The sequence below is a fragment of the Panicum virgatum genome, chromosome 1K (assembly GCF_016808335.1).
Source record: "Panicum virgatum strain AP13 chromosome 1K, P.virgatum_v5, whole genome shotgun sequence".
Taxonomy (NCBI): Eukaryota; Viridiplantae; Streptophyta; class Magnoliopsida; order Poales; family Poaceae; genus Panicum; species Panicum virgatum.
This window is the reverse complement of record NC_053136.1, coordinates 47,192,898-47,218,255: the sequence shown is the minus strand read 5'-3', so window position 1 is coordinate 47,218,255 and position 25,358 is coordinate 47,192,898. Positions and strand designations below refer to the sequence as shown.

Below are 25,358 nucleotides of genomic sequence, written 5' to 3'. Positions count from 1 at the left end.
AGCGGACGTGTAGCGCGGTAGGCGCGACAGCTACGTCCCGGGGCAGGGCGCGAGCTGCTCCCTTCCCAGCCACATGTGCCGCCGCCGCCGGCCTGGCGGGGCCGCGGTGCGCCTGGCCCCGGTGCGGGTGCCTGGAGCGTCTTCCCAAGCGCGGCGGAGGCTTCGGGAGCCCCCGGCGCGGGTGCGTCACGAGTCGTGACGAACGACCACAAGCTCGTCGACGGTGGTAGACGCTTGAAGACTGCAAAACTGACCGAGGAAAATGGCAAGGCTCGACCATACTCCTACAGTTTCTTTGAACATGGCTGTCCCGCAGTCAACCTATGGATGACCCGGTTATTTCCAGCGATCGGCCGGGGCAACCTATGGATGCTTTATTCTTTTCATGAAAAAAAAGATGCTTCAGGTCAGGTCACTGCTAAGTAAAATTCTACTTGTAAGATTTTTTTTTTGTTCACGGAAACAGTATGGAACATGCAAGAAGCAAGATGTGAAACGTACTAGGATACAACCAGTGGCGGAGGCAGGATTGAGCCTAGGAGCGAGGGGCTCTCCTCTCTTCTTCCTCCTCCAACATCCCCTTCCCTCCTTCTTCCTCGAATTTGTAGGGGGGGCTTAGGTGGGGCTCCATAGGATTTCCAGCAATAGGAGGGGATCGACCTACCGCTGGATCCGCCCCTAGGTGCAACTATCTTTAAGTTATTTTGCTGAGTGCATGAGTTTTGAAGTCCCCTAAGGGTTCTAAGAATTTTCTTCACTATTGGCATTAGAGTATTTGACTCGGAAGGAAAACAACTTCAAAAGTCTAGCAAAAGTTTAGCTTCGTTGCGCCAAACTTTTTACCCCAAATGAGATGAACTTTATGCAACCTTTTACCACTTATGTTAAAATATAGTGCTTTGCCCCGGCGAGCATTTCCACCAGACTACCTATCTCTCTTTCCAATATCAAAAACCTGTCATTTCTCTGTAACTAAAGCGTAATACGGTTTCAAGTTTCTTTCATTTGCATGGCTAACGACATCTCATCACGGAGGGGGAAAGGGAGAAACGGATCACCGAAAGCAGCCTCCATTTGCCACTATACATAGATAACATGGCAGGAGCATGCACGCCCAACTCCTTCACCCCAGCCACACAAGCAAAACCAAGCCAGTTGGCTAGCAGCCAACATTACATCACTGACGCAGTCATGCATGCTTGTGGCCTCGAAGGGTCCAGCAGAACGCATTCCCCGTTTCGTGCGTTTCGTGCGACAAAGGCAACGAGCCGACCTGATGCCAGTGGATATAAACGGGGAATGAAACGTGAGTCAGGATCTATCGCCATTCGAGCTCCTTTCTTTGATTGTTTCTTGTAATACAGACGCGCAAACCGTGTAGTACTCACTACTCGGCTAGCTCGTACGGTTAGGATTTTTTTCCTTCGAAAAGAAGAACGGGTGGGATTTTTATTTTTTGCCGGTTTTGGTGTTAGGAATCAGTCGTCGTCTTCTGGCAGCATATGTGACTATGCTAATCGTTCAGATTTGCTTTCGTGCGGTCGTCCGACTCCAAACCCCGCGAAGGGGAGCGCAACTGAATCGTTGGGGGCAGTGTCTCACCTTGAAACCGCAGTTTGTTAGGCTTGAGGTTGATGCATGCAGCAAGGGATGAGAACATGGCAGAGTATCTCAAGATAATTTCTGAAGGAACCATACGATTAAACCTCTGATGTAAAAATACTACTAGAATAGAATAGGCTACGCTCCACCTTGCCCAGCTGAGTCCTGTCGATGAAAAGAAAAGCTAGTGGTAAGTTCACCAGCGACCATTCGTTCAGAATCAGTTGGAAGACTCCGCCTCTATAACCAGCAAAATCCGCAGGAAGTGGATGAAACAGGCTTCGACATTATCCATCCATGTGCTTACATTCCAAAAGTACTGTATCTAGCCTATCCTCCTCCAACCTACCCAATGTTCTAAAATACTCCTTCCGTCCAAAAAAGAATGTAAATCTCACTTCCCGAAAAATCAAAAAATTTCAAATTTGACTAAATTTATATAAAATAATATTAATATTTGTGTTACAACATAAGTACCTTTATATTAATCATGTAATATATTTCTATACTACATCTATTCGGAGACACAAATGATAGTAATTTTTTTAATAAATTTGATCAAAATTAAAATAATTTGACTTCTGAAGAAATGAGATTTATATTTTTTTGGAACGGAGGGAGGACACAATCCGTTCAGAATCAGACGGACAGAAACCACAGGCGTCAACAATCCGTTGCGCGATGACAGAGACCAAATCGTGTGGGCACCCACCGAAGTCCCCCACGGCGCACTACGAACTCCTCGCCTCCCCGCCACGTACCTCCCCCGTCGTCGTCCCCCGTTCCTGCCGTTGCCCCGCGCGAGCAAGCAAAGCAGACCACCGCCACACGCTGCCCTGCTGCGGACATATGGCGCCGCGGCCCCACGCGTCATCCCCTCGAGGGGCGACGGCCCCCCCGCCCCTCCCCCCGGAGAAAACGTGTGGCCAGGAGATTTCGCGGGTTGTGTTGTGTGCAGGGTTTACAAAACCGACCGGTCCGGTTAAACCGTCGATCTTCGGTAGCAGTTTATCGGATCAGTTTGACTAGAAATTGGTTGAATTCCAATCCAAATTCAAAAACACATGTGTAACCGGTTCCGACCGGTTTGACTAGTTTACCAGTCCGGTCTGACCGGTCATTGGTGTTTTAACCAAAAAATCCGACAATTTAAAATTGGTTTCCCGGTTTGACCATTTTACCAGTCGCCATATGCGGTGGGCCTTAATGGGCCAGTCCATTTTTTTCTTTTTCTTTTTTGATTTAAATTTATATGCCCGCAAACTATACTAAATGGACGAATTTTTGAGAAAATTTGACACCATTAGATTCGTCGCACCTTGAAGTATTTTTAGAATTTTTTTGGGAATTTTTCATTTTTTTAAATTCAAATTTAAATTTTGAATTTGGCCCGATTTAATACCGATCCAAACCGAAACCGGACCGGTTCCCAACTGTTTGGTTTGGTTGACCCTGTTACTTGTGTGTCGTCGCCAACCCGTGGGGGAGCTTGTGGCCAGGAGGGCGCCCCCAGCGGCGGCAGCGACCGCGGCCCGGCCCGCTCCGTTTCTAGAGGCTCCCGCCGCGTGTCGAGCGGGCCCCGCGGGCACGAGCGCGACCACGGCCTAGTGGGCGCGGGTGACGTGTCATAAAGCGCAGCGAAAGCCCCGCGCTTTTTATCCGTCCGCACAGGCGCCCACTCTCCTGTGGCTCCAAATTTAGAGGCTGAGATATTTCCCCTCGAAAAAAAAAGATATTTCCCCGATTCTTATGGCCACGAAATTTCTCTCTATCCTTTTCCTTTTACGCCGCCACAAGTTTTGTTCTCCTCTTTTGTGTCGACTAGTCCTAGCAGTAGCTTTCTTCAATTATTTGCTCCTGGATATCGCACGAAGTTTTTTTTCCTCGTCCAGACGTTTCGTGACGCCAGTTGATCGCACCCCATTTCTTTGCTGATTCGAGAGCTTACTCTTGAGTTAGGAGATGCCAAGACTAGCCAGGTCACGTAGAAAAGCATCAGATGTTCAACTGCGCGCACGCATCATCCATAATGGTTAACAATTAGTTAGAGCTCCCCCGCATGAGTTAGCATGACACATTAATGGAGTTGCTGGAGTTTTTGGAGTGGAGCTCTCCCCAACACTCCCTCTCAACTATAGCAGCTTGGCAGTTGGCTCGCAATTAGATTGAAAAAGTTTTGCAGAAGATTAACACCATCCACCTTAACCCCTTTTGCTGCGAGCCTGCATGTGGGGCCTACACTTCAGGATGCTATCCCCACGACCCCACCCTACGCCACGAGTTAAAATTCCAGAGGCTCGGGGCAGGGGAGGAGGGCGCATTTGCCATAGCGGCACGTGACAGCGACGGGGCCGGAGGAGCAGCCACAGCCACGAGAACGGGCGGCCTGCCGAACCCTCTCCTCCAATTTCCCCCCACCCACCGGATTGGATTTTTATTATTCCGGCCGCGGCCGAGAAAAACGCAGCCACGAGAACCCACCGGAGCCGGAGGGCGCCGGGGGGGGGGGGGGGGGGGGGGGGGGGATAAAATAAAAAACACGACGGGGAAAGCGGAAAAATCCCGTCCGACGTGGCGCCCTCGGCCATGCTCTTTTTCTCCCGTCCGCCTCGACCCCTCCTCTTCTTCTCTTCTCCAGTGCGAGCGAGCCGGGGCCTACGTAACGTTCGCCTCCCCTGCCCCCCTCCTCTTCCTCCTCCGCCCCACGCTCGCCCCGCCCGTCCTCATCAGCGACAAGAGCTCGCACGGGGCCGAGGCTACCGCGATATTTGCGGCGGGTCGAGCCGAGCCGTCCAGTTCCAGTGGTGGCAACCGGAGATGGCCTGTTTGGAGGTAGTAATTTCTTGATCTTTGCGTCTTGATTTCTTGGCGTGGATGGGAGGGATCGTTGCTCAACGGGGGGTTGAGCTTGGGAGGCGTTCTTGGGGGCCTGATCATTGGATGTTTTCCCCCTGCTGTTTCCGCAGGAACATCAGATGGCAACCGACGAGGTCGCCGTCGATCACCGCAAGGATCCCCTCGGTACCGGCGACATGGATTTGTCCGGCGAGGAGCAGGTGCCCAAGGTACGGCAAGGGCCCCCCGCCCCCCGTTCCCTTTTCCATTGTTTCCGCCCCCCGAATCGGCGCGGAGAATCCGCACCGGCCCGCGTGTTCTGAAAAATCTCTCGCTTCCACGCTTTGCCCGACCAGGCGCGGAAGCCGTACACGATCACCAAGCAGCGGGAGAAGTGGACGGAGGACGAGCACGGGCGCTTCCTCGAGGCCCTGCAGCTGCACGGCCGCGCCTGGCGCCGCATCCAAGGTACGCGCCGCCGCCGTGCCGGTGTCCCTCCCGCGCGCGTGCTTGGTCACACCGAGGCCAACGCCGGACGCTCACCCTCGTTTTTTTTCTCTGTGCGCCTGCAGAGCACATCGGCACCAAGACCGCCGTGCAAATCCGGAGCCACGCGCAGAAGTTCTTCACCAAGGTCGTGTAACCGTCCCGCCTCTCCCCCCAATCCTCTCATTTCTGCCCGTCTCCCATGATTCGATCAATTATGGTGTTGGCGTGTTGCCATGATCAATCAATGGGGGTATGTGTCACTTGACTGGCTGCTCAAGTAATCGATCATGGTAGTAGAGCAAACGGCCGTCTCGCGTTCCTGACGGGCGCCCTTTTCTGATGCCCGAATCGCGCCGTGATGCTGCAGGTGGTCAGGGAATCGTCGGGGAGCAACACCGCCGCGGGCGCCGCGCCGGCGATCCAGATCCCGCCGCCGCGGCCCAAGAGGAAGCCGGCCCGCCCGTACCCGCGCAAGGTGGACGGCGCGGCCAAGAAGCACGTGCCGGCGCTCAGGCACCTGGAGAAGCCGCCCCCGCGGACGCACTCCCTGCGCGACCAGGACGACGGCTCGCCGACGTCGGTGCTGACCTCCGCGCGGACGGTGTTACGGGCGGAGGAGTTGGGCAGCGTGTTCGCCAACAGCTCCAGCGGCAGCAGGTCGCCGGTCCAGTCGGCCGCCGGTTCAGAGGAGCATGGCAACGGCGGGGACTCGCCGGCCTCGTCCGTCGACAGAGAGGACGGCGGCGTGTCGCCAAGCGTAGCAACAGCTGAGTTGGCGACGAGAACAGCAAATCCCAAGGTATATTCTCTTCATTGAGCAGTTAGGCGGCAGCTTTTACATGATAGCAGAGGTCAGTTCTTCCAGACAAGAATAGACTCCATGGCTGAAATAATTGTGCTGAAATCGCTTTCAAGTCTCAAGACGCAGATTTTAGATTTCTCTGGACCAAAGTTCTATGATTGTCTATGCCCTTTGCTGTTTTCTGCATAAACAATGTACACCGCTTAAATGAATTGCAGCCTTCAGAACCTTACATGTTTCTCGAACCTGAATTTCAGGTGTTCGGGGATGCAAAGTCTGGGGTAGGAACAAATGCTCCGGTTTTTAAATTGTTCGGAAAGAAAGTTGTGTTGAAGGATTCCTATGAGCACCACCCGCAAAGCGGCAGAGACCTGAGAATAGGTGCTTCACCTGCGATCGTTGCAGCAGGAGGGAGCTCGTGGAATCCATGGCCGGGCACCGTGCAGCAGCTCATGTGCTTCGTCCCGCAGCCCGACGGTTTCGCCGCGCAGTCCGTGGTGCCGTGGCTCGCCTACAACGGGAGCCTGCCGTGCGCGCTGTTCTACCCGCAGGCGGCGCCTCCGGCCCAGCACCAGCAGCAGCACCACCAGAGCTCAGCGCCTCGCGATCAGAAGCGCACGCAGAGGGAAGGGTCGCTGACGGGCTCGAACACGGCCTCCAGCGCCGTGCCGTTGCCGGCGGCGTCGGCGGCGCAGAACTCGGACGCCGCGGAGTCCCACGGCCCCGGGCAAGAGAACGCCGGCGAGAGCGGCGCGGCGCCGGCGGCGGCCGGTGCCGTCCCCGTCCCGCGGCTGGCGAGGTGCGCGAGCTCGGCTTCCTTCAGCCGGAGAGGGTTCGTGCCGTACAAGCGGTGCGCGGCGGAGAGCGAGGCTCGGGCTCCGCGGCCCGTGGCGGCCGGGGAGGAGGCCGACGGCGAGCTGACGCGGCTGTGCTTGTAGCGACAGTACACGCAAACGGAAGTCTCGGTGAGACTGCTGTCTCACTGTATCGTGACAGTCCGCAAACGGAAGTCACGACACCTATTTTGGGTGTTTGCTAGGTTTTCTCCGGTTTCTTTTGCTGGTGGACTGAGAGAGACCAACCACGGGAGTTTTCCAGAAATGGACCAGCAGCCCTGGGGTTTACTCCTCGGTATAGTACGTGTATAGGTAAAACTTGTAATATTCCGCGTTTTTTGTTCGCTGTGTGATGGTGTAATTTTGCTCCAGCTTGGGAGGTTCTGGGGTCAGTAGCTGACTGTGTAACCTGGGATCTCAGAGAGGGGGTTGTGCGTCATAGACTCCCACTTATTAGTCTGACCACATGTAAAAGTAAAATTAGGCTTGTACCAATCTGAAACGAAATGTAATGGACAGAGCACGAACAGAAAGTGCCACGCTCTGTTAGTCTGAATCTCTGAATGAGGCACTGTGGTGTCCTGGATTTGAGTTTGGACCCTCAAACACACTGCACAATTTCAACAGTGCAAAGAAGACGACGGCTGCAAGAGCAAACAGATGGATTTCCGGCGGTTCCCGTACCGCCGCCGCAATACCTTCCGCGCAAACCTCCCTCAAATTCACGCGAACTATGGGTGTAATTGGATGGGTGGCTAAGCCCCTAACCAGGCTTCCACAGCCTGTCTATGTTTGGTTCTCTGCATGACCCCATAAGCCAGGCTCGGCTAGTGCAAAACTACTCCGCCGGCCTGCATTGATGGGAACGCCGATTCTGGGCGTTGCAACCTGCATTGTGCTCCGGTAAGCTAGTTTGGTGGACCCAGACGAATCCTCTCACCGTCGGTACTCACTCGCGATGGAGGGAGCGCTCCCCGCCGCAGGTGGAGCTCGCCCGCACAGCAAGCTCGGCACGGCCGTCGGCGCTCCTTGCAGCCGGCAGAGCTCATTCTCAGTCGGCGAATCTCGCCCGCGTATGGCGCACTGCAGCTCGTGAGGCCGGTGGAGCTCGGCCATGCAGCCGGCGAGCGGCAGCGTCATGGACTGGGACCTCGAGTCCGCGACCGGCCGCGCGGGGCGTTGGAGCGTGCGCAGCTCCTCCTCCGTTCCCATTAAAGCTCTAGCCTCCGCAGGAGCCAGCCATGGCGGGCACCACCGCACCAGCTTGATTTTTTTATTTTCTTTCATAATCGAAGCATATTAGCTGAAATCGACACACACACACACACACACCATCAAATCTAACCCCAAACAATGCAAATCGACTTCATATTGCAGCGAATTAGAGAGCTAGTTGGCGCCAAGTCCAGTTCGTCATCGAAACACGAGAGGAGGCGGAGGGAAGGAGGGGGTGGATAGCACCGCTGGTTGTTCCTGTGTGTCCGTGTGAACAGAGGTGACTTGTGCTTGACTTGTGGCTTGGATTCATAGGGACAAGGCTAAACTAGAGCTGTTGCTGCTTGCGTTCCATTAATATATTTGGTTGTTCGATCATGAAGAAATTGATGCAAGAACCAGATGCCAGAATGCGAGGGTGAACTCACCGCATCAAATGCAGGGTGAACTCACTCAAGTGAAGTCACTCAACCAAGCAAGATCCACCCAATACAAGGCTAGAACTAGTACAGAAAACCAAACATCATGCAAAAGCACTGCTATAGCCAGGCTTAGATCGGCCTGGCTTAGATCTTAGCCAGGCTAAGTCTAGACCAAGCAACCAATCACTCCCTATAGCTCTCTCTCCGGCCCTGCCCACGCCTCCGCCGCAGCTCTTCCTGCAGCACCAACCACAGCCGTGAGCTCCTGCCGCGGAGCGAAGTGACACGACGAAGACGCTCGGCGACGGTCTGCTGCTGCTGCTTACGAGGCAAGTGCTGGCTCGGCTCCATGCCGATCTGTAATGCGAAGATGGAGGCCGCCGGAAGCACGGGCAAAGGCTGCATTTCGGAGCTCGAAAGCTGAAACGAAATCTCCGAGATCCAAATTGGGTACGGCTCCACCGATGAGTGGTTCCTCGCGGCGGGGTTGGAGGCGGATGCAGAGATGGCGGCAGCGGCTGGGGCGCGCCGCGGGAGGGGAGAGGTCTCGTTGGCCGCCCTAACGACAGAAGGCGCCGCCGCCCGCCGGGGTGGGATGCGCCCAGGCGGCTGCAGCGAGCAGCTGTTCTGGTACGCCTCTGCTCGGTATATTGTTTTTTTTTAAAAAAAAATTGCTCTGTACTCGTACTTGTTTAACTGTGAGTGAACTATGGTCAGGGAAGGGATCCCAATCCATGCAAGTATGCTACAATGTTAGACTAGATCTGAATGTTACACTAGTATGCTATTGAGTTGAAGCAAAATCAAGAGCCTAAGTTAAATCCACGGCAAGGATACAATGCAGTTCATCTGCTAGGAAGCAAATAATGAGTTCCTGAAATTACCATGATTCCTTCTACCTCATCTATCCTACGTCTGAACTGTATCATGGTGCTGTATACATGTTCCTACTGATATTGTCACAAAAACTGGCAGCTCCTGTACATTTTTCATTGCTAGATTACTAGATTATGTTGCCAGGTACTCCATGCTGCTGTACCTTGCAAATACCCTGCCCTCATTCTCTTCCCACCATTTCTGCGCCTCCGCCTCTCCAAAATGCTTCCGGCTGTGAGATCAATGATGATCAAGATATCGTAAAAATTATTCAATTTATAAGAAAATCACGATGACTGAAAAGTATCGCCAAGGGTTTTGGCTGTTCACCTGAACCGGATGCGCTTGATTCCCTTCTTACCACTGGGGGATGTAACCACTGTAATGTACACTCCACGCTCAATTTGCTCGATCACGCCATTGGAGTCAGTAGGAGGAACTGTGCTATCTGTTCCTCCATCAAAGCCTCTGCTGCTATTGGAGGCTCTTCTACCATTCTGATGCACAGCTGAGTCATCCACCGCAACAGTTTTAGAAGGTGCAGTAGATTGTATATCCACTTCCTCTATGTTGCATTGATCCCTGATGCTGTTTAGCGGTGGAATTTTGCCAGTGACAATAGTTTTGTCGGGCGGGTCATGTATGATACTGGAATTATCTAGTTCCACCAGACCGTCTAAAAGTTTCTTTGATAAAGCATTCCTCTGCATAAGTTTGCAGGAGATAACTTATTTGACATCAGACAGAAAGAATCTTAAACAGGTTAGTATTTGTTAGAAGTCAAATTTACCTGATTTGTTAAAATCTTTATTATATCTTTTGCAGCCTTGCACTTTGTGGCCTCATCCTTGACAATCAACCAGATTTCCTCAAGTTCTCGTTTATACAACTGAACTTTTAAGCTCCTATGCTGGCATTCTTCTGCTAGAGTGGTTACCTGCTTAGATAAGAGCAAGATCACCATATATATGTCTCAAGAAAATCAATGATTTCAAATATAGAATAAAAACAACAAAGATCATTTGGTAGAAAGATATAAAAGTTAATATGAGGCTGAGGTCCCCTAGGAAATTAAAAGTTTCAGAAATAACCTGTGATTGAAGCTGTTTCACTTCTTCCAGAAGTATCTTTTCCATCAAATCTTGTCCTTTTCTCTTATCATTTGTAGCTTGTGGCAAAGGGGTAGCAGTCTTTCGCGACACTGGATCAATCATTCTCCCTATACAACAAACATCGATTCCCTGTTTCTTTGATGTCAACCAATATGGAATGCTGTCTCGTGCGCATTTGAATTGATTGGGACAGTCTACTTGTCCCCATCTCTGTTTTCGCACTTGATTCAGAGTGGTCAATTCCTGATTTCTCTGGTTGGGGCTGTGTGCAGAGCCCATTTTTTCCATGATGAAATTTGCTTCCTTAAGCATGCGTGATAACTTAGGTGTGTATGTTCTTAATTCTGTTAAAGATGGTTCTTCTTGTTGGATCTTAGATCCGGAACTCATTTTTCTTTGTCCTGCAGTTTTATTCAGCTCATTAAAACAAGCATCACAAACACGACACCTTTTGCTCTTATCTGGTGCAAGGGCTGCCTGTGCAACTTTGTTGCTGCTGCAGGAATTGCAGAACATGGAACCACAGTTGTAGCAGTTGTGCTTCTTCCTTGTAAACCGAAATTCCAACCGGCAACTGCTGCATACAGATTGTTCCTTGCACGAGATTGCCTTATGCGCACAAACTACCACAGTGAAATTGGAGCAACAAGTTATACTGTCCACCTGTTTATCTTCCAGGGCCTCCACTAAAGTTGGGGACCTCCTGTCGATATAATCCCCTAAACCAAGTTGCCCTTCTGTGCCTTTGCCCCATGTAAAGACTTTCCCATTAATTGTCAAGACTGCAACATGGAAAGAGCCACAGGATACATCTCTCACAAACTCAGTCTTAAGTGCCCCTTCAACCATGCAAATAGATGTGTTCTCAGGTCGAGGATTCCCTAATTGTCCATGCTCCTTGCTTCCCATAGTAAATACAACACCTGTTATTGTTAGCACAACTGTTAGTGACATACCGCAGGATACCTGAGTAAAATCACAGTCAACGAGTGATTCAACACGAGTTGGTACAAGCTTCGATTTTTTGTCAGTATGTCCCAGCTTCCCTCCATCTGCATCACCCCATGTGTACAGCTTCCCACCAGGAGCACTGCTCTTGGGAGTTCCTGATGTTTCCACAATAGCAGCTGTGTGCCATGGCCCACATGCGACAGACTTGGTTCTTAACCCTCTCAAGGACTCCACTTCTTTCGGCTGAGCGACAGTACATGTGTCACCATGTCCAAGAACACCAAATGTACCATCTCCGTATGTAAACAGCTGGCCGGTGGAAGATATGATAGCTGTGTGCCACTGACCACATGCAATCTTTGACACGGAGATGCAATCCGAAGTACCGATCAGTTTATGCGGGAACCACTGGCTTCTTTGACACTGATCATTCCACAACCCTAGGCTATGAATCCCTTCACCCCATTCATAAAGTTCTCCTGAAACTGAAACTGCACAGGTGTGCTTTGCCCCAAATGCAATAGCTTTCACCTGTATGGAGGAAAGAGAGTCAATGATTTTAGGATGAGAGACACTATCACTTGTTTTATGTCCCAATCTCCCACCTTTCTCCTCACCCCATGAGAATACCTGACCTTGCTTAGTAACTATTGCTGCGTGTTTCTCTCCACAGGCAATACTCTGCACATCAAAAATCTGTGCTGATTTCAACAACCTTGGAAGTGAGACATTAGCTGCTGAAACATGTCCATGATCTAGCATATGACCCAGAACATCACCCCAGACAAAGATGTCCTTCAGATAATCTGGTGCTGCATCTGATCCCTCGGATTGTTTGAGTTTAGGCATTTGCGTTATTCTTTGGTCCTTAGTTTTTTCAGCAGATTTTATGTCCCTCAAATTGTTTTTCACTCGATTTACCAATTCGGGAGTAATCTTTTCCAAGTAGGAATCAATTTCCGACCATGCTCTCTGTCTTGGAGAAAAGAACGGTTCTGAGCAATCCAAATTACTATGCAAGTATCTGTTCTGTATCAACCTAGGACTGCCATGTAGTGAGTGTACCTTCATGGGTAAATTGATTGGGTAAGTTATCATTTGAAAAATTGCAAGTAAAAACAAGATGCAATTAGACCATACTTCCTCCAGTCACAACTCAAAAGTGATGTTTCGGACTTCGTCATGGTCTTCAAAATACAACTTTGACTTGTACTGTTTGTCACGAAGTATTTATAAAACATAGCAAAAGTTTATATTGATGAAAATACATTGCAAGACAACTCTACTAGTACCATTTTCTAATTTCCAAGTTCAATACGTTTGAAGTAATATGTAATTGAAGTTTGAAATGGTTCACTCAATACAACCCTAACACGCAATTATTCTATAACCAAAGTTTGGCAATTGAGATGGCTATTTACGATCATCAGCCATACCATCGTACTTAACTAAGAATATACATTTTAAAGGTTTGTTGAACATCTTAGTTTAAATGCCATTAGTGGATATATTGTTGACATCATTTTGGGATAGAGAAAAGTATACACTATTAACTACTCCCTCGTCCTTAAATATAAGGTTATAAACTTGGTCAAACTTTAGAATAATTTGAGTTATGGCACACCAAGATGCCTTATATTTCAGGACGGAGGGAGTAACAGGTCAGCCATCATTGATCTAACCTCAGCGCGACCTAATATCACAATCACCATCTATGTTGTTTTTCTCGAGTTCGAACATGCTACTTGGTGTGATATAAGAAACTTCACTAGCAACGCCAAACTCACACTTAGACAACACTATCAAATTCCTGCATAAAAATCATGGCATGCATGAATTCCAGAATGAACCTTTGTGAAATTTCTTCCATCGTGCACAGCAAAGAGCCTACTCCTTTGCTGAATATAGCAGGGAGGGCTATTTGTGCAGCTGTTTATCCTACGTCTGTTTGTTGAATTTACCAGAAGTAGTGGGGTGCATGGTGCTGATATTAGGGCTGTAAGGCCTAAATACCAACATTCAGCTTGACCTCTATCTTTGCAGACCTGGTTAAACATTATTGCCAAATAAAACGCTATAAGTAAATAGATTATAGACTTCCAAACTATGTGGCCAAAGGAGTAGGGCATACCAAGTCAAGTGAGGAGTCACCGTTATTGTATATAACTGACAGGGAGTGAGGTTCCTTTTCTGGCCAATGCAGGTGCAAAAGTTTTGTCTGTAAAAGAATTCTCAGAAAATCAGTGCCTTCCAACCATAATGTGTTACTACTAAGGAATGATAGCATATATTTGGTAAAAAGGAAAATCACATACAGTCTTCTGTCCAAGAATTACACTGGACACAGAATTCAAGCACAAACGTTTTTCTCTCTCATTGGAGTACCATATTAGTGCTCTCTCATCCTGCAAATAGGAGAATATCAAATACATTATTGTGAGTATATGACCCAAAGGAGCAAGTTTTCAGATATTTAATATTTTAGTAAAATAGTATGTAAAAGTGGAAGATATTCATTTTCAGTTTACTCAACTGATATACACAGCAAGCTTCAGAAACCTAGTAAACCCAAAGCTGAGCAAGATTCCAATATTTTTTAATAACGGTTTCCGATATTGTTGGGCGGGACAAGGAGAAACAGTAGCCTATGCTCAGCTGGTTATCAGTTTTCCCCATTTTTTTGTTGTAGGTTCAATCTCTATTTGTTTTTCTGCTGTTTTCTCCTTGCTTAATCAGGAGAAGAGCATAATTTTCTCCCTGTAGCAACCTGTAGTTAATCTTTACATAGCTTAAATGAGACAAATGTACTGTTGGGATTGATTGAAGTGTTCTTACTTGGTTGATTTTGTTGGAGCCAAATTGGCTTGCAAGTTTATCTTGGTACAAAATGCATCGTAGGTGTAAGAATTAGCTTGGTCATTTGAAAATCACCAACAGAACTGTAGCATCTGCTTTGCTTGTGTGCGTGTGCTTGTGCGTGTGTCAACAGCAAGTGAACATGGATACCTATAAATGATCGGTGGAAAGTCGCGCAGAATAATCAATGGCATTCTAACCATTGCTACCGAAGGAGATGCTTGAGAAACTGAAAAGATTATCTTAATGGCATATCATCTACCTTGGGTATAAATTTCGCATGGACTGCGTGCTAGGATAGCTGTCTTTTTCTGTAAAATTGAGCCTATCCCAATTTTTGGGAGTTTATGGTTGTACGCCCCATCATCCAGATTTGAGTTCTCTCCTGGTCGAATGCGTGTGCTCCTCTTCTTAATACAAAATTTCAGTCTCTTCCTTCTTAAGAAAAATGATATAGAAAATGTAGACAGATATATGTTCCTATAGATGGAATTTCGTGTTAAAAGTTCTGAAAGGTCGATGCTGCCCTATCAATCTCTTCTCCTTAGATAGTCAGGTATGCTAGCCCAGTTGGTTAGTCACTCCGGCGGCACCCCTCAGGTCCTGAGTTCGACTCCCCGTGGGAGCGAATTTCAGGCTGAGGGTAAAAAAATCCCCTCGCTGGCCCCGTGTGCCAAAGCACTGGTTGTGAGACGACCCAGGTCGGCCTAAGGACTCTTACATGGCCCAGACAGGTAGTTCCCAGGGGTTACGTCTCCCAGTGTCAAGGCGGGGCCAGGGTTCGGGGATTTTCTCGGTCGGGGAAGCCGAGGCTTCTTCTTAAGCTAATACCGGTGGGGCGGTCTTTCCCCCACCCGGCCAGTTTTTTTTTTTTAGGTAGCAGACTATACAATTCTGGAGGTGTCACTGTTAGCCTATGTAGGTCTTTAGTTGGCCAAGAAAAAGACACACAAATGCATAGTTGCATAGCACAATTTCTTGAAAAATAAAAATTTGGAAGCAAATGGAAGAACATGTAACCTTGAAGCATGTGCACAGCATAATATAGTTACAGAGTCGAAAGCTACTCACATAAGATAGCCTGACAGTGCAGAATTTGGGTTTCCCTCTCTTGCCACATTTCAGAAGATGTGCGCCCTTCTTGAGAGAAACAATGGCCTGTAGGAAGGAAACAAGCTATGAAAACATGAAACTGTATTCTATGTTGCGTCTTTTCCAGCATTGATATTGTCATGCGAATTCATAATCCAAAAGGATACAGGCAGGAAAATATAGGTACTGAACAGAGCTGGGACATGCACAGAACGAAACGTCGTCATGTGCACATTCAGATTAGGCATTCTTAAGAAATCACGCGCATCATGCTGTCTAATTGACATGCCTTGTTCTGAACAAAATGTAGGGTCGCTACTGGCTTCCCCACTGAGAAAGAGACGCGAAGAAGAGGAAGAACATCTCCTTCATTAAGCGAAATGCAGAGATGAAACCGGAACAGGCAGCAAAAGAAAAGAAGAGACATTGGAGCGCGCAAGCTGCTGGCCCATGTCTTACGCGTAGATCTGCTTGAGTTACCGCAATGCTCTGGAAGAATCAAGAATGCGCAGGCAGAACGGCTCCGTACCTGCTCGACTCCTCTGGTTGTCGTGGACGAGCTCCTCCCCTCAAAGCCGCCAGCCATTGCAGCCAGCGGGGGGGAAAGATAGATGTCCAGACCACCTCAAAGCCGCCAGCCAACGCAAAGGAGGGCAGCACACCCTGAGCGATGTCCAGACCTCCTCTGATCAACAGTGGGAGGGAGCAAAAGACGGCATTGAAGCGACGGAAAGAGGACGCGCAGGGAAAGGATGAAAGCGAGCTGGAGGTGGTAAAGACTAAAGAGAGGGTGCAGAGCTGAGAGCTGAGCTTGGGGAGGGGAGGACGACGGGAGGCGAGTTGCGCGGTTCAAGGCAAGGGAGCCGGAACGTGAAACGGCAGCGGTTTCAGGCTGGTGCGCGCTTAAAGCGGAGAAAGACGAGGCAGAGACGATGCACACTTCAGACGCAGGGCATCTCCCCGTGCCGGCCAGAACCAGAAGCATTATTGCAGAGGTAATCCTTCCCTGAAAGGCTCCAGCCCTCGCTCACCGTTCTAGCATTGCAGAATACGCGTAGTGGCTGTGGGTACCGAACGGGCCTATGAATATGATCTCACTCACTGCTTGTACTGGGCGCTTCTGAAATGTTGGATTCCATGTCAGGATCTGTCGCGGTTGCGAACAGAGGCACGGAGCCCCGGAGAAGACCGGGCCGCGGCCGGCCTGTCCCGGAGCACCTGACAGTACTCGGCTGCCCTGAACAGGCTGTGTTTAGTTTCAAACTTCAAAATTCCAAAAATTTTATAAATCATTTGCATAGTGTATTAAATGTAGTCGAAAAAAAATCACATTACATAAATGGACTGTAAATCGTGAGACGAATCTAATGAACCTAATTAGGCCGTGATTAGACACCAAATCACTACAGTAAAGCTATAGTAAACATGCTCTAATGATGAATTAATTAGACTCATTAGATTTGTCTCGTAGTTTACAGACAAGTTCTATAATTAATTTTGTGATTAGTCTATATTTAATACTTCAAATATGAAAAAATTTCCTTTCAAAATTCCAAAAATGGGAAACCAAACACGGCCTGAATTAGCGGAGGATCTCGCACAGCTGGGCGGTCTAATCCCCTGTTACTCTCGGCGTTTATCCGACCGCATTAACATCTCATCGTTCAATCAGGACAGCTGCAATGGACGGACTTGCAAAGTCCTCCACCCCTGTTCGTATCGTCTAGTAGTATGACTGTGCATTTTTGCGTTGCTCTGAACATCGCTTTACAAACTGGTACTGACTAGCCTAATGCTAGGATTCTTCTGCTTCTGGCCAGCTCGGAGAAATATGTAGATCCATATCGCTCGAAGAAAGGGGGAGCATCCGGCGCTCGGCGCGTCCTCGCTAGCCACGTGCCATCTGCACCTCGCTGGCGGCTATCGGTGGGTCGCGTCCATCTTACGCGTTGTGAACAGAGGCCCACGCGAGAGGACTGCAGGAGGCCGACGCGTCGTCCTTTTCCACCGACCAAATCGTCTCCACCTGGTTAGCCTCGCTTCGACAGCCTTCTCCATCGCCTCCCACCCTCGGTTCCCGCACCGTCAACGGCCTTCTCCACCCCATCACCCACGTCTTCCACGTGTATTCCTGCCCTGTCGCCGCCGCGCCGGGCGCCCTTACGCACGACACCGTCACCGGCACGATGCGCGCGGCGCGGTCGGCCACGGCGAGGACGAACACGCCAACACGCGTAAGCCACCCGGACTGCCCACGGGCCAGGAGTGCGGCGGGGCATCAAGGTTTTGACGAGCTCCGGTGGCGAGCCGGCGAAGGTGCGACCGGGCTCCCCGCAGGTGCAGGGCGCGTGCGGGCACACGCTCCCGTGGTTGACGGCCTAGTGTTGTGCTGTTTGCAAACGATGCCGTCTCGGGCGGAGGCTTCGCCATGGCCGTCCTCTCCGAAAGGGATCCGCTGCAGTTCGGCAACCTACAGTTAGGCCACTGACAGGTAAACCTGCATATGTGGGGCCCACGTGTCAGAGACACCATTGCAGAGCACTCAGCTGCAGCGGATCTCGTTCGGTCCTCTCCTGCGATGGCCATGGCCGTAACGGGCGGCGATGCCCACGGGGGCCTCCGCAATTACTGCCGGCTCATCGTACGCCAGTCGCGTCGGCATCAATGCGAACTGACGGCTGCGCGTCACGTGCGCGTGCGCCGCCAAGGACGCCGTGCCACTGTCTCCACGGCCTACAGCGATCGGCCAGGCACAAAGATTTACTGCTGGGTATAGTTAACTGATAATAACGCGGCCGGCGAAGAGGCCGTTACAGGTTTATTACAGCCAGGAGGTGTGGAGAAGAGGGTGGGGGTGGCGGCGACCATGGCCATGTGAAACGGAACGGACAAAGCCAGGCGGGAACGGTAAGGCTGGTCCCGTCTCTCGCGCTCGCAAGCGTAATAATCGATTGGTTTCGTACCTTGCTTTTACCATGGAACACGTCACTACAGAATGAAAAGCTTTATTGCTAATCATTACCAGAATTTGTTTTTATCCCATGCAGGTGAGCAGTATGAGGAAGTGCTGAGCTATGTGACCCCTCGTGTTACACAAGAGATGAATGATGCTCTTCTTGCCCCTTTCTCTGATGATAAAGTGTGGGCAGCACTGGGGAGTATTGGAGATTTGAAAGCATCAGGAGCTGATGGTATGCCATCTGTTTTTTATAAAAAAATCTGGACTCTTGTAGGTGATCGAGTTAAAGCAGAGGTGCTGGATTTTCTAAACGGTGGGGAGATGCCACAAGGTTGGAATGATACGGTGATTGTTTTGATTCCCAAGGTAAGGGTGCCAGAGAAAATCAATGATTTGCGCCCAATCAACCTTTGTAATGTGCTATACAAAATAATATCAAAAGTTCTTGCTAACCGACTTAAAAGTGTGCTGCCACATATTATCTCCCCCTCACAAAGTGCTTTTGTTCCTGAGCATTTAATTACGGATAATGTCTTGTTGGCTTATGAATTTACTCATTTCATGAATAATAGGAGGAAGGGAAAGGAAGGAGTAGCAGCTATTAAACTTGATATGAGCAAAGCCTATGACAGAATGGAATGGTGTTTTTTGGAAAACATGCTACTCAAACTAGGATTCAATGTGCAGTGGACAAAGCTTATCATGAAATGTGTCACCACGGTTTCTTATCAAATTAAAGTGAATGGTGAATACACAGAAAGGATCCACCCTCAGCGTGGGCTAAGACAAGGTGACCCACTTTCTCCTTATTTGTTCATTATGTGTGCAGAAGGCTTGTCTGCAATGTTAAAAAAGCAGAGATGGAAGAGAAGATAAAAGCAATCAAAATATGTCGTAGTGCGCTAAGGGTTAATTATCTTTTCTTTGCGGATGACTCTCTGATCCTGATGTGGGCAAGCCAAAGTGATGCCAATGAATTAAGGCGTATCTTAAATGTTTATGAAAGAGCCTCCGGGCAGGTGATAAATAGAAGTAAGTCCTCTATCTTATTTAGCCCGAATTCTGATCATCAAGTCAAGTTGCAAGTTAGGAGTATTCTATCAATAGATCAAGAAGCCAGAAGTGAGAAATATTTGGGTTTGCCGGTAACTGTTGGTAAATCTCGAAAGAGAACCTTTGAGTACATAAAGAAGAAAGTATGGGTTAGGATCCAAGGGTGGCAAGAGAAGCTCATTTCAAAAGCTGGAAAAGAAATCCTTATAAAGGCAGTGGCACAATCTATCCCAACATATGCTATGTCTTGCTTTGATCTAACAAAAGGGTTTTGTGATGAGTTGAGTACTATGATTGCAAGGTATTGGTGGAGCCAACAAGACAAGGTGAATAAGATACACTGGCTGAGTTGGGAGAAACTCACAAGATCTAAGAAGTCTGGTGGATTAGGTTTCAGGGATTTATATTTATTTAATCAAGCTATGCTGTCTCGACAAGCCTGGAGGTTGCTAACTTGCCCTGAAACACTATGCGCACAAGTGCTAAAGGCCAAATACTTCCCAAACATAAGTATGTTGCGATGCACAGCTCGTGATGGTATTTCTTATTCATGGAGAAGTATTCTGAGAGGAGTTGAGTTGCTAAAGGAGGGGATCATTTGGAGAATTGGAAATGGAAGTTCTGTTAATATTTGGTTTGATCCATGGCTGCCACGAGGACACACAAGAAAACCTGCTACACCAAGGGGTCAGTCTCTGTTGACAAGAGTTTCAGAGTTGATTGATCCACAGACAGAAAGCTGGGATGAACAGTTAATCCTTGAGACCTTTTTGTCCAGAAGATGCTCAAGCTATCCTTGCAATTCCCATTGACATGCAGATGGAGGATTGTCCAGCTTGGCATTTTGACCCAAAAGGCCTCTTCTCTGTCAAATCTGCTTATAAACGTGCAGTGCAAATCAGGGACAGCAAGCTGAATAGAGATGCTTCATCCTCTGGTTCGAATATTGAAAAGGGAGGGAGCTTTTGGTGGCAGAAAATATGGCAGCTAAAACTCCAAAACAAGGTTAAAATGTTTGCCTGGAGAATGGCTCACAATAGCTTGCCAGTGCGCCGAAATATTGCAAGGAAAGGGGTCAAAATTGATAATGTGTGCCCAATGTGTAATTGCCTAGATGAGGACAGTGGCCACCTTTTTTTCAAGTGCAAGAGAGTTAAGCAATGTTGGCGCCAAATGAACCTTGAGAACATAAGAGTGATGCTAGAGCAGTGCAGGAAGGGAACTGAAGTAATGAGCACAATAGTCAACCTGTAGCAATGGTGGTTGGCAAGAAACAAAGCTAATGAAGGGCAAAAAATGGCCAGTGTATCAGAAGTTTGTTGTAACACGACATTCCATTTGTTGGAGTGGGAGAAGCTCCAGCAATTGCCCACACAAATCTCCCAAAAATACAATGTAAAGTGGAAACCACCTGTGTCTGAATTTTTCAAGATCAACTGTGATGCTTCTTACAGCCACAACACTGGTACTGGCGGCTGGGGTTGTGTAATAAGATATAGTAGAGGAGATGTTTTGGAAGTGGGGTTTGGAAAGTTGCAAAGGCTTTCAAGTCCACTGCATGCAGAAGCAGTAGGAGCGATGCGGAGTGTGGAGCATGCTGTCCAATTGGGAATGACTCATATTGTTTTGGAGACAGATGCAACAATTCTTGGTGAAGCACTTAGATCATCTGCTTGGGACAGGAGTCCGTATGGGGCTTTGTTTAGGCAAACGCGAGATTTGTTGTACTTTGATTTTACTAAATCTGTAATCTCCGTTTGTAATAGAGCATGTAACCAAGTTGCAGATAGTTTGGCTGCCTATGCTGCTAGCTTGGTCGTGGATGCCTCAAAAATATTCATGGACCATGTACCAGAATTTGTATCTCCGTTGGTCTCCGGTGACAAACCTGGAGCTCACGTTTAATGGAATGTTTTTTCCATTTTCAAAAAAAAAAAACACGCCACTACAGTGCATTGAGCAATGCTGGCGGCAACTTGGTGTCAGTACTGTCCTGCTCATCTGCTGCACGGTAAGAGTCTAAATAGAGCGATCAAAGCACCTTAGGTGTGTGTCCTGATCTGTTGTAGCTGTTGGAATTTTTGGTGGTAAAAAAACACCAAAAAAAATCAGAAAATGAGAAAAACGAGAAAAAAGGATAAATACGTCTTGAGATCCCGTTCCGCGTCCTGATCCGAGGCGCAACCATGCACGTGGTTGCGGCCCAAGTCGTCCAATGCCATAATAAATAGTGGGCTCCGGTTTTTGGAGTATCAGCCTAACCTAGTCTGAACTCTAGCCGCCCCAGCCGTCCGATCCGTGGCGGCGCTGGAGCCTCCTGAAGGCCGTAGCCAACCCACCACCGTCGTCCCTTTACACTGCTGATGGCGACCCGAAGGGAGGTGGTACCCGCGTCAAACTCCTTCGACTACGTCGGGTACAACTACGGGAACGACTCCGACCCATACGTCGCTCTCGTCCCCAATCAAGATGGCCAGAACATCTGCTACGACCGCGACCGCGATGCCGCTTCTTCCCTATCTTGATCTATCACTTGTCATTTGATTTGGGTTGTGCTCATGTTGATAAGGTGCTAGATACTGAAAATATTCTAAGTACTAAGTCATTTTTCCCAACATTAGCATCTAATTGTAGCTTCTGATCAGGTTCTGCAGGTGCGCGCCAGTACATCTAATTTAGATGCTAAATCTAGCAACCAAATGATTCACTTTGTCATTGATGATGGGAATGAGCTAGATGTGGGAGCTTGCATTGGCAGCGGAAAACTGTGTGCGAGGCATGTGAAGCCATACCAATCCTAGCCTGATTGGACTCACTTTATGGCTATTTGGCCTAAATTAACGGTGGTGGTTGATGCTACCAGTAGGGCACGTACCGCGGCGGGCCTCACGGCTGCTGAAGGGCTTAAAATCGGAGAGGTTGGTAAATTTCATTTTGGTATGGCCCTGCCATGACCGATGCACAGCACAGTCATTGCTCTCTCTTTTTTTTTTTGCGAAAAACAGGATGTAACATATATTAAACGGATAAAGGTGAGCACAGTACATCCCATTTTTACAGAAAAGACCTTGAGTAATCCTAAAATTACAAAAAGGTCCCTACTGTTTTTCTTCTTCCTAGGATTGAGCTGCCGACTCCTTCCCACTGTTCGCCAGAAAGCATGCTCAAGCATCAAACCACCAAACTTCCTTATCCAAATCGAAAGACGGACTCCAAACGTTGGAAAACTGCAAGAGATTCTCGGTTCGTGAGCATCAGTCGTCGGTCTACTCGATCCAGCATCATCTCCTCTCTCCTCAACGATGGATGAGATCCATCGAAGCCAAGATACTCCAGCACACATCTCCAACAGCAGCAGAACCAGATCCAGCAACCCAAGAATCCACTCCACCAAGCCGCTAGCAACAGCAGCCGGCAGAAGGAAAAGGAGACCCACCCCATCACAATAAGGCAGGAAACCAAACCTCACAAGTTGAACACCGGAATCAATGAGCAAACATCCGCCGGCGTCGCATCGGAGGACCAAAAGCTTCACCTGCCCGACTAAACAGCAGCCACCGCCGTCGGTAGGGAAGAAACCAGCCCCATGGAAGAACTCCTCCATAGGGAAACTTATTTAGCACCTAGACTAGCTAGACTAGGACTAAATATGTACAGCACGCGGAAGATCCGGCTTCCCCGCCCTCTCCGGCGCCGACGAGGGCGCCGGAGGGGAGGGGGAAGCAATCAGATCGAACTCCGGGCCGAGGCCGCCTGTTTCCGCCGCTCCTAACTTTAGCAGAGAAGGGGAAAAAAGGCGAGTGCGGCGCTCTCTGCCATCTGTTCTGTTGCTATTTAGTTTTTTTCAGACAAAGGGTGTGTTTAGATCCGTAAAACAGGGGTAAAAAGGGTCACATCGAATACTGTAGCACACTGTAGCACTTTTTGTTTATTTGTGGTAATTGTTGTCTTACCATGACCTAACTAGACTCAAAAGATTCGTCTCGTCGTGTACATCAAAACTATGCAATTAGTTTTTTTATTTATCTACATTTAATACGCCATGCATGAGGTAAAAGAATTGATGTGATAGGTGAATAGTAAAGTTTGAAAAAAGGAATTTTGGAAGTGAATGCCATCGTGTGTGCCATCGTGGATTTGCAGCATACCCAAAAGTACCTGCCAATTTCCAGTGATCCAACACACGCGTGTGTGCCATCGTGGATTTGCAGTCCTGAGTACCTGGCACCTGCAACGTGTCTCCATGTACATGTCTGTACGTTGTGGTTTGCATTTCTCTCCCCCTTCATTTTTCGGACGAGGAGGAGGCTGCACCAGTTCGATCGCTAGCGTCCAGGCCATGCCGCCCAAACGCGACGAACTGTGACAGGTTGACACAGCATCCATTCATGCATGCATGTTGCAGTAGACTACTAGTGGTACTCATTGCCATGGCAGAAAATGTCCCCGGCCAGCGCAACAATTCGTGCGAGGACGAGAGCATGCATTTGCCATTGCCACAGGAGGATCAAAAGGGAGCGATCGAGTGCTGGCTCAGCTCCCTGCTGCTGCCGCCCTCACTCTCACCTAGCAGCCTGCTGCCTCCACTTTAGGGCACCGTGACATCATAAAGCTCTTGAAAACGATGCCCAGCAGCACAAGCCCCTCGGCGCACGCTCCACCACCAAAGGATTGATTCTCCAAAGCCGGCCAAAGGGGAAAAAGATCGACGCGTCGTCTCTGAACGTAATCATGCGTGTTTCCGTCGCCCATTGCCTCTTTTACGAACTTGTAAGCCTCCAGACATTGGCAGATCAGTGCAGATCGGTGGCTTGTGATCCCTCCCTGATCCGGTAGCTTTTCTTTATCAAAGGCTCAAAGCCAAGGTTACCTAGCAGTAGTATCTTGGAGTCCTCGAAGTTGTCCGTGGCGTCAGTTCTCAACGCTCCCTACTCCTACTAATTTTTGGAAATAACGGGAGGGGTGCAAAAGCCCCCTACTGATTATATATTAAGAAAAACAAAGATTAGAAAACAGTCTTTACAGAGGGGACTCAAGAAACAAAGAAAAAAATTCAAAAAATTACAAGAATCATCCAAAGAAGCTTATCCATTCTTTTTTTTTAGAGATCAGGGAGACTCCCCGGCTTTTATAGAAAGCATATAAGGGTATATGAGTTTTACTGGGGATGCCATTTTTACATAAACAACTAGAAGCACAAAAAGCAAAAGGGCTAAAGCCAACACCAAAACGGGAAAAAACAGCCGAGCTAGAGAAAGTCTTCGTCAGGTGGTCGGCCCCTTAGCTGCAATAGGAACTCCTCGGTCCAGCTTCTGACTTGCCCCTCCAAATTCGCCAGTTTGTCTTGGTCTTCACTTCGCAGTCACACCCTCCACCGCTGCAAAAACGCGTGAATTTTGAACAAGACGTCAGTAGGCGAGCGAGGGAACTTTCCTTCGATCGCTCTTTTGTTGCGAGTTGTCCACAGCCCCCAGAGAACAGATGCAAATAGGAACAATTTTAGATTATAATCACGACACCCTAACGGAATCCAAGTGTCCAAGAAATCATTGAGACTTCTTGGCGCCCTATCCCAGGCAAGAGCTTCTGTAAAACAAGCCCACACAAATCGGGCAACGCAGCAAGTGAAAAGGATGTGATCTGTGGTTTCTGAGCATCCACAAATCCCACAAAGATGGCTGCCTTTCCACTTCCTCTTTTTCAGTTCCACCCCTGTTTGTAATCTGTTGTTGAAGGTCAACCACATAAAAACTTTGATTCTCATCGGCAGTCTGCTGTCCCAGACTCTCCTAATCCTCTTGTTCACCACGCCCCTGTGAGTCATCCATCTGTACATGGACTTGGTCGAGTACTGGTTCGACTTTTCAAACATCCATTTCGGGGTATCCTCAGCCTCATTCAGTCGAATGTTGGCCACTAGCTGTAGCAGGTTCTCCCAATTTTGCATGTCTACCATGTTTAAAGTTGTTCTAAAGCTCATCTTCCATTCACCTTCCTCCACACATTCATGAACTAAGCATGATTTCTTCTCGGCCTTTTCATAGAGCCCAGGAAAGGCTAGCCTTAGAGGAATATCCAAAATCCACACATCTTGCCAAAATCTGACACTCCTCCCGTTGTTAACTGAGAAAGTAACCCCCCCCCCCAGTTTATGTTGTGCTTGATCTTGTTTATCCCTTTCCAGAACTGGGATCCAACCCCCCCCCCCCCCCGCAGAGCATTATTGGTTTCCTTTGCAGGTATTTCGCTCTGAGTAAT

General features: G+C 48.7%; 2 protein-coding genes and 1 long non-coding RNA gene across 3 annotated transcripts; 2 read left to right on the top strand and 1 right to left on the bottom strand.

Annotated features, from left to right (window-relative positions):
- The first annotated feature begins 4,164 nt into the window (after positions 1-4,164).
- LOC120713647 (protein REVEILLE 1-like) lies at positions 4,165-7,120 on the top strand. The gene is made up of 6 exons (XM_039999578.1): positions 4,165-4,434; positions 4,569-4,667; positions 4,794-4,905; positions 5,010-5,071; positions 5,294-5,725; positions 5,986-7,120. Exons 1-6 carry the CDS (start codon positions 4,189-4,191, stop codon positions 6,664-6,666), a joined length of 1,632 nt encoding a protein of 543 aa, XP_039855512.1. The 5' UTR covers positions 4,165-4,188; the 3' UTR covers positions 6,667-7,120.
- Positions 7,121-7,945: 825 nt separating this feature from the next.
- LOC120713640 lies at positions 7,946-16,393 on the top strand. The gene is made up of 3 exons (XR_005691227.1): positions 7,946-8,831; positions 15,399-16,083; positions 16,233-16,393. It is a non-coding gene; the product is annotated as an uncharacterized LOC120713640 (long non-coding RNA).
- Positions 8,987-15,761, bottom strand: LOC120713632 (PH, RCC1 and FYVE domains-containing protein 1-like). The gene is made up of 9 exons (XM_039999561.1): positions 15,618-15,761; positions 15,068-15,154; positions 13,456-13,545; positions 13,272-13,358; positions 12,991-13,185; positions 10,169-12,205; positions 9,868-10,014; positions 9,408-9,781; positions 8,987-9,309 (listed from the first exon to the last, which is right to left on the bottom strand). Exons 1-9 carry the CDS (start codon positions 15,672-15,674, stop codon positions 9,210-9,212), a joined length of 3,174 nt encoding a protein of 1,057 aa, XP_039855495.1. The 5' UTR covers positions 15,675-15,761; the 3' UTR covers positions 8,987-9,209.
- Positions 16,394-25,358: the final 8,965 nt, after the last annotated feature.